The 9718-nt window shown below is 40.6% G+C and overlaps 1 protein-coding gene across 1 annotated transcript; it reads left to right on the top strand.

Moving 5' to 3' along the window:
* The first annotated feature begins 920 nt into the window (after positions 1 to 920).
* opn7b (opsin 7, group member b) lies at positions 921 to 8694 on the top strand. The gene is made up of 5 exons (XM_026368679.1): positions 921 to 1011; positions 1095 to 1257; positions 2761 to 2888; positions 7741 to 8075; positions 8194 to 8694. Exons 1-5 carry the CDS (start codon positions 924 to 926, stop codon positions 8692 to 8694), a joined length of 1215 nt encoding a protein of 404 aa, XP_026224464.1. The 5' UTR covers positions 921 to 923.
* Positions 8695 to 9718: the final 1024 nt, after the last annotated feature.

The raw sequence follows: 9718 nt of genomic DNA, 5'->3' as shown, positions 1-9718 counted from the left end.
ACTCTTCATGCATATATATCAGCACTTATATAAGAAACTAACAGAAAATTGGCGAATCAATGACATAGTGCTAAAGACAGTGCTGGAGCAAATGCATCTTATGTGAATCTACGGTTCACAGTGGCCTTCATGAATAAAAGTACAGAGGCTACACCAGAAGATGCAAACCACTCATTAGTGGATCAGTACATAAATGAGCCTCACATAATTCTGGGACAAAGTTTTATAGACTAATGAGACAAAGATTAACCTATAAGAAAGTGATGGAAAGGCTAAAGCTTGGAGAAAGGAAGGATCTGCTCATGACCTCAAACATACAAGCTCATCTACGGAACACAGTGGGGGTGATGTCATGGCTTGGGCTGGTTTCTTCTGGGACAGAGTCAATGATCATCATAGATGATGTAACACATGATGGCAGCAGCAAAATGGACTGAGGTCTACAGGAACATTTTGTCTGCCAATTTAAGGAAAAATGCCACCAAACAACTGGAAGGTCATTTACCATGCAACAAGATAATGACACAAAACACACAAAGGAGATAATCAGGGGCAGGAAGTGGCAGGTTTTCAGTCAGGGTTCAAACATAAGGTGCTATCTTCTAAGTTGTGTATTGGATCCAGACATGAACTCCTAGAAATGAAAGCTGAAATGTTCATTTGTCTCATATTTATCTCTTGATGTCAAAACCAAGTGTTGCAGCAAAAAAAGTTTTCGGCCTCACTGTTCCAATACTTTTGGATATAAAAATATATATAGCATGACCAGATGAAGCTCTGTGAGGGTGAATATAGTCGGTTTGGCCTCTTACTCAAAACCCAAGTTGGGGATGTGAAGCGACATATTGTATATTATTGCGATTTGCAATAATAATAAAACGTATTCACAGTCTTGTTTGTCTGTTTTTCCATTTTTGCTCCAGATGGGAAATGCCTCCGAAACATTTTTGTTCGTGTCCAGAATTTCAAAAGGTAACGACTTCCTCATTGGGACTCTATACACCATTTTTGGTAAGTGATTTTCTTTTTCACAGTGTTGACGGCGTTTAACTGTACGAGTGTGTGCACATTTCCAACAGCACTTTTATGTCCAGGTGTGCTGTCAGTGCTGGGGAATGGGACACTGCTGTTTGTGGTGTATAGAAAGAAATCCTCCCTGAAGCCAGCGGAGTTCTTTGTTGTCAACTTGGCCATCAGTGACCTGAGCATGTCCATAAGCCTGTTCCCACTGGCCATCCCCTCAGCCTTCACACACATGTGAGTAAATGTTAAGTGTTCACTTATCACCTCTCACCATGTCATCTTCTTATTCATTATTCTCCTCAGAGACGAAATTAAAGGCAAATAGACTAGCAAAGACTTACAAATAGGAAATGGGATTGTAGCTTGAGGACATCAAGGTTGTCTGACAACGTGAGTGTTTTAAAACCTGAGAAGGAGCCCAGGAGTTATAGAGAGACCCTGTTCACAGAAAAGCAGATTTTTAAGGCTGATAAGTTAAATTAATAAATTCTAGTCAAAGTGAATTCACCTTTAATGGAATTACTGTTGCCTTTTTTAGAAACAGTATCTTACATCTCCCACAGAACTTCGTCGACTGATAATATCCCCACGTCAGCTGTTGTTAGCTCCATTGCTGATGGCAAAGCCGTGCTTGTCGGGCTTTTTCTCACGCCAGTGTCCTCTGTACACATACTATACACTTTACTCTCTGCAAATATTGTACACATATTTCTCTCCAGTTTGACCACTGTTAGTCATAACTTGGCTATTTCAGGGTGTCATCATTTATCAAGGCCATGCTGCCAATCTTTCAGGGCTGACAGTGCTTCCTATGTTACAGTTAATATTCTCCTAAAAAGGCACAACCACAGAGGACAGCAGAAGACACTTTGTAGTAAAGGCTAATTATCTACTCTGACATCAATGAAGAAAACAGAGTATTGTTTTAAGCAGAGTTACATTACAATTCTATTCACTTCAGTTTTACTTTTTGTAAGAAACTGAGTACTTTGACAGATCTGAGGAAAGGCACGACACTCTACGAGTGTCTAGGAGGCTCTGGTGAGAGGGAGAGGGAGCAGGATATTCAGGGGGTTTAGTAGATGTTTTCTGGAAAGAGGACTGACAGGGCAGAAGCGTAACAAATCAGGATGACTCGATGCAGGGAGCCGAGACCAGAATCCGCGGAGTAGAGGTAAGTGGCTGACGAAGACTGACGTCAGGAACAGGGGTACGAGATGGCGTCCACGTGGAGAGGGGTGTATGCAGGTTAGTAGTGAGGACCGGAAGAAAGGAGGTGAAAACGCCCGTGCAGAGAGTCTGTAACACAAAGACCGAGAACTGCCAAACGCGCACACAGAGTTTCCAAGGTCACAAAGAGAAAAACAGGTCCAGGATTAAGATCCAAATTAAGATATTATGAGTCTCTAATTTACTTCCAGGCCCTGTGGGGCAGCAGAATATCCACAACACACATCACATCGAAGGTGCTGACATAAAATAGCATTAAAAATAGTCAATGAAATGTTTGAACTCAGGTCATTTTCTCTCTTCTCTGTGTCCTGTTTCATTGCCAGGCCTTCCCTGTTAGCTTCTCATCCCCTGAGCATGTGCCATCACTGGCTCAATATCTGCCCCTGCTCACTGCAAAGGAAGGCCAGAAAACGTATTTCATTTTTCATCAACTGGGTGTGAAATCCTGAAAACAAGGCTGTCAATCGGAAACAGATATTCTCGTCTTCTTCTCTCCCGCTTCAGGTGGCTGTTTAATGAGACAACCTGCCACGTCTACGCCTTCTGTGGCGTTTTATTCGGTCTGTGCAGTCTGACTAACCTGATGGTGTTGTCCTGTGTCTGCTGGCTTAAGGTCTGCTGCCCAACCTATGGTAAGACAACCAGTTTTTACACTTTAATTCAGTAAAACTACCATCAAACCCACTGAAACCGCACGTTATGATAAAGAAAACCTTAAAATAATCTTTGATTTTATTGATTGACTAGAAGGCTGCTTTACCCTGCTATATTCATTACTTCATTGTTAAGTTGAGTTTTTTGTCCTTGCCTTCCTCTGAAGCCAAAAAGCTTGAATCTGAAGAGAAAAGCAAATAAAGTGCTTGTCAAAAAGTAAAAGACGCCATGCAGCAGTAATGTTAATGTTCATAACCATGTTTAGCTGCTTTAAAACAGCAGGACATGTAAATAAGGCGATGTTTACAAGGCCTTTTAATGCACTCTCTTCCTGTTTTAATGTATTCCCCTGCAGGGTCTTAGTTTGAAAAACTTACAAACCATCCAATGATTGGAATTGCACAATTCCCTGGCTGCACGGTTTGACTACATCCAAACTGTCAGTGTTTACTAATTAATTTCACTTCGTGCTGCTTAGTGAAGGAGCTGTGAGAAGATACAGTTTCTCTAACCAGAGCCACGAATAAAGCCCGTCAGAGTGTACAGAGTAAAAACTGCAGCTTCGACAGCTTTTGAAAAGGATCAGTGAGTGACTGAGGTACAGATGATGTTTTATTCATTCAGCGACTCTGTATGACTCGACTAACCACAGTTTGGTACCATTTGGTTTAAGTTGCCAAATTTAGCATAAAGCTTGTGCAGGAGAGTTTAGTTGCCTGTTTGTTCTCTAACGATCTGTGTGGATTAACTTCTGTAAGACTCATATACTGTATGTTTAGCTGGGATTGGAGTTCAGCCACGAGGGTCTTTACCACATGAAAAACTTGTCCTTACATGATCAGGGTTAGCGTTCATTAGCTTTAATGAATTTATACAAACTAAACTGTCACAAGCCGAAAGCTTTATCATCTACACAACTGTCATTCACACCACTTTCTTACCTACTGTGACTACATGTGGTGAAATCACTAGAGAATTAGTCTTTTTTACTAATATAAATAATTGAGATAACAAATAATAACCAAGAAGATGACATCTAATTTGATTACAATCTCAGCTGCTGTTGTCACATCGCACCCACTGTACCGGAAAATTAACTATTGCATCTACATCTACAAATACTCATAATGTTCTTGTAGACATGTTAATCAGCACTCATTTCCAGGGAAGATGCAACATTGCAATATTATCATGCAAATACATAATGGTGTTAAGAGGGTCAGCTAATTATTGACAGTCATGATTTTCTTTCTGTTTTACATAAAACCCAATGGAAAAAGTCTTTCTCTCTCTGTAAAGTCTTTTACTCCTTTAAAATTCCAAACTGATGGTACTCATGAAGCCATAATGAAGTGTTTTGTCAGACAGCACTGGGAGCCTTGACATTTATGGACAGCAGTAAAATATGTCTATTGCATGGCTTTAAATTAAAGACTGAGAGAAGGACAGTGGATTTTGTCTATACAGTATACACAGCTATACAGCAGGTAGAAGATAAGTGTTTAGCTCAAGGACACATACTGTATTTACTTTACCCAGCACTGACTCTCCACTCTGTGCCTGTGAGTTCCTTCCACTTTTCTTTTGTATGACTGCAAACATTTCAAGTAGCAGATTGCTAATGATCTTAATTAATCTTCTTGTCACTGAAGCAATTAGGAATTATTTACAGTTGTGAAAGAGTCTTAGAAAAATTTTGTAAGAAGAAGAACTGGGATTTTTATTTAAAGCACGGAGTCCACAGAGCACACATTTCTTCACAGAACGGATGACATAATTAACTATGCCTACAAAGATTTTTTATTCCAAGTAATAAACTGTATTGCCTTCTTAAACAGATCTCTCAGGGTTTGTCTGTGTGATTCAGTGTGAATATTAAAATAAACTAAGAGGAGAAAAACAAAACCAGCACAGCATTTCAATCTAGCACCAATCTTCCACTTCTTTGGTCGACTTACTAATGAGCAGTTTTAAGTTGAGCCTCTGTTTTAGGGTCACATAATTATTAATGTGGTCAAGGCACCAAAGAATATGCAAAATACAAAACTGATGAGTTTTACATGTAGGAGAGGTTCTAATGAGGAGGAATACGTTTGGTATAAATTAAGAATTAAGAAGAGGGAACTGCTTTACAGTTAAATAGGCTTGACTAACTTTCAAGCAACCCCATTAATGTGTCTTGATGTCAAGTATGATTCACATATTAAAAAAACAATAAAGAAATGGGTGGATCTGTATCAGCTGCAACCATTCCTACTAAATAATATGTTCCTGTGCAACTACAGTGCAACCAGATGTATGTTTTTGTAGGGAGTGTAATTTAATGTGATGCCCCCAGACTACACTGTCTATTAACATATTGAGGATGTTAATTTGTGTAAATGTCATGCTATGAATGGCGCTTGTCAATTTTCACACTGTTTTGATTTATGAGAATGTAGCGGTGTGCTGCCTGTCGCCTGCTGCTCCACATCTAACAGCTAACTCTACCTGCTCTGCCTTGTTCCATTATGTCTAAGAAAGAAAATGATATACGGACAAAAAGTGACCAAACAGTGCTTCGGATGACAGACTGTGGTCACGGTGGTTATAAATACACTTTTCTTTTGTTTACTCTGTTTTCTCCAATCTGCCCAGTGTGTCAGGACATTTAGTTCACAGTTCTCTTAACAGGAAGAGGAACAGAGGAAGCTTTTGTGCAGCTGGGAGCAGGTAAAGAAACGAGACTATACTGCTGCATCTGGAATCAAGGTCATGTACAGCGCTCATTTTAACAAGAGGGTTTGGGTTCCCTGCAATATAATGGAGCGCAGAAATGGGATGTCAATGCCAGGGCCATGGGAGACTGATAAATGTTGCACTTTTTTCAGTACATATAGCTGCTTGCTCAATCCCACTATCAGGAGCAGCTCCATTCACCATTTGTGTGACCTCAAACCTTCCCATCATTTATAAGGCTGCAGTTTAGTTATATACAGGTTAGATACTCACGTCAGCTCCATTACGCAGTGCTGCACAAAGTGATGATGGATCCTCCTCTACTTTCATGGACCAACATGGGGACATCACATGAAGCTTAAGGCAGAACTTGAGCAACATGAGTGAATCATTTGATGATAAGCCATGGAAGACTGTTATAGAATTTATGTACATGCTCATACTTTTGTCATCAAAATCTCTAAAGTTCAATGTTGATGTTGACTGTTTCACTCTTTGTGATGGAAAATCGGTGCACCGAATTTCACACACAGTTTTCTGCTTTGTGTCTGTTTACAGAGGTTAACAAACTTTTTGTTTGTTTTTTATAGTGTCTTTGTGAAGCATCACAACTGAAAGGCATGTATTATTTCCACCAAACTCCTTGTGTAAAGGCAATATGAATCCAATATGGAAAAGGATTGATGGATATAAATACAATGAATGCAACTGCAGAAAAGAAATCCTCCGTGAATAGTATCAAAATGGATTTTTGATTCTATGACCATTGAATCGCATTACATTCAATTACAGCAGGTTTCCGACACAGTTTCATGCCAGGAATGTTAAATAGAGCTGATACATAATCACTAGTCAGTATTGGGAGATAAGCTGGGAGGTTTCAAAATCGTCTCATGAATCATGTTTGAGGGCTTTTCTCAGAAATTGAATTCAGTTCTCAGTGTAAAAAGAAGCTCAGGTCAAAACTTTCATGTGCCACTCAGATAGCTGGAGAGCCTGATCAGTGAAGGGCTGCTTCACATCACATGAAAGCCATCTATAATTGCCAACCAGCCTCTTTCTATGGCACCAAGCAGTTGAGTGAGTGCCACAAGGCTTAATCACGACCCCCCACCTTCAATCTGAACTGTAAGAGGGCCTGACATCCCGCTGATGAGGCTGTTTGGTGCCGCAGATAAGGCTCCCCATGCTCTCCTTCTTACTGATTCCACGCAGAAAAAGCCCTTGTCTAAATAAATTACAGCAGACTGTTAGTGATAAAGGCTGTTTCGGTGATGGCCATGGATTCCCTTATTCACCCTCTTCACCAATAACCATGCGATATAGAGTATGGCATCGGTATTGGATGTGATTTACTTCTAATAGTTCAATACTGCATTTAATGTATTCATATAGGAATACAACAAAACCACAGAAGTTTAACTGCACTAACATAAGTATTGCAACATCTTTCTCCTGTAAAAAAGAAATATGTCCTCAAATGATTTGCCACAATATCATCACGGTCACTTGAGAGGAAACCAGCTGTGCAGAGCGGCGGCAGCAGCTCTGGGTGCTGCATATTGTGTCTCCATGGTAGGTGTTCAGACAAAGTGCAAAGATAAGGTCACCAGTATAAAAAAAAAACGAACTGTCCCGTGAGCTGACACATGGGCAGTGTGGACAGCTGCATTGCCTAAAGTTTTTGATGTACTTGCTTTTGACCAATGCTTACACATAAACTCCTGCAACTCTGGCATCATTGCTCACATGCGAGCTTATACTGACAAAATATCTGTATTAGAGGACAGTCCGATAACAGAACATTGTTCCTGTGAACATCCACTTTGTCACAGGGTAAACAGATGCCATGGTACACTCAAAAAAGACTGCAGCAGTGCAGATGTTAAGATCGCAGCAGAAGTTTTGATCATAGGCAGGCAAAACAGGCCCCATGCTCTGTCTCCACTCCATTTCTTTACAACACTTAACTATCCATCATCAGTACTTGGTAACCAGAATCAGCATGCTTGAGTAGAATATTGTTGCTATGCTGTTCTTCCTTTGACCTTCTTCTGTGTCCTCATATGTCAGTAATCACTCCCCCATATCCTCCTCTGTCTCTGCACTCAGGTAACAAGTTCTCGTACTGCCACGCCTCTCTGCTGGTTGCTGGGGCCTGGTGCTATGCTGGAGTGTTTGCTATAGGCCCCCTGTCCGGCTGGGGAGAGTATGGGGAAGAGCCTTATGGAACAGCATGCTGCATCAACTGGCATGCGCCAAGCCAAAGCTCTGCAGCTATGAGCTATATCATCTGCCTCTTTTTCTTTTGTTACATCATACCCTGCACTGTCATATTCTTGTCCTACACATTCATCCTGCTGACCGTCCGGGGGTCCCGCCAGGCTGTGCAGCAGCATATGTCCCCTCAGAACAAGATCACCAATGCACATGCACTTATTGTAAAGGTAGATGCATACAGTAGGACCACGTTTTACATAATATAATTGATTTAAATTTACTTTCACTAAGTACATTTATGTTCACATGACATATTTATTTGTGTTTTGTCATGTCTCTTTTCAGCTCTCCGTAGCAGTTTGCATCGGTTTCCTAACAGCATGGACTCCATATGCTATTGTGTCCATGTGGGCAGCATTTGGGAACCCAGCTACTGTACCACCCATGGCTTTTGCTATGGCAGCTATCTTTGCCAAGTCATCCACCCTTTACAATCCTATTGTCTACCTGGTGTTCAAGCCCAACTTCCGCAATTCCTTGTGTCGCGATGTGGCCCAGTGCAGAAGGACACTCTGTGGATGTCTGTGTCAGCACAGCTCAGCACAGAAGAGGACTTGCAGGCAATCTCATCACAGAGACAAGTGCAATTCGACAAGGTTGTCCAATGGGCTGCCAGAGAGCCACGGGACATGCAGACACTGTCCCTGCCCCGAAGCAGTCATTGGTACAACAAAAAACTTCACAGACTACAGTCCCCAGCAGACTGCCAGGATACTTAAAGGCTCAACGCACAGTGAAGTGGTTGTCAGTCAGCTCTCCAACGAGTTACAGAGCGACTTCCTCTAGAGAAACAAGACAGACAATGAGAAGGCGAGGAAAATAAGAGGAATGGAGAAAAAGACAGCAAAAGCAAAGCATGAAAGGCACTGATGTCAAGCTATGGAAAAGGGAAAATGTAATTAAAAACAAAGAAAGAAGAACACTGAAGGTCAAATTTTTAAATATAAGACCTTGTTTCATGCCTCAAATGGGTGATGCTGCCAAAAAACCACTACAGAAATAGAAGCCAACACAGAAGGATAAACAAGCCAAACAGCCAACATGCAAACGTAGATGTGTACATCAGTATTTTATCAGGTCGTCTGAGCAAGCCTCAGTCACTACCTGATCACTTTTGCTAATCAACATTAACCAAAAGAGACTGATAATTCTTTTAGTCAAGCTGGAGTAAGATGAATATGCTGATGTTGAACCTTTTCTATATTTATAATCACTAATTTAATTTAATTTGATGGTGTATGTAGTCATGCATGCCTCAAATAGAAGCATCACAGTGTTGCCATTGTTGTCTAACTGGAAATTCGCTGAGGTCACAAAGGTTTCCAACTCCCATTTAAATTAACTAAATACTTTAAGTCTCTGCATGTGTCTGCGAGGTCTAATATGAAATAAACAGTATAATTTAACATGTATATATAATATAATGTTATATTGGTCCCCCTGTAGATGGGAATTGCAGCTGTCTATTTGCAATTCATCTGTAGCCTTAAAGCATAGCTGAATTACAGAAGCAGAAGATTTGGGGTGTCTTAACAGGATCAAACTTCATCAGTTCTATCATCTCAATGTGGAGACCTAGAGTTTCAAATTGTATATTGTCCAGTTGTGATGGATACCCTGATCAGAGTAGTCAGCAGATAGCATCCTAGAGCTTTTAAAAATATGTTCATAAGCAGCCAGCTGGCTCTAAATAACATGTTCACACCAGACTTGTGATTACACATTGAGTTCAGGGAGATATGTCACCCTAAAAAGACAGTTAAAGGTTAATTCTGTCCTTTTCTTCAACAGTTTTCATCATTTCGGTCAT

Source organism: Anabas testudineus, chromosome 7 (genome assembly GCF_900324465.2).
Source record: "Anabas testudineus chromosome 7, fAnaTes1.2, whole genome shotgun sequence".
NCBI classification, from domain to species: Eukaryota; Metazoa; Chordata; class Actinopteri; order Anabantiformes; family Anabantidae; genus Anabas; species Anabas testudineus.
This window is presented reverse-complemented; position numbering and strand designations above follow the sequence as displayed.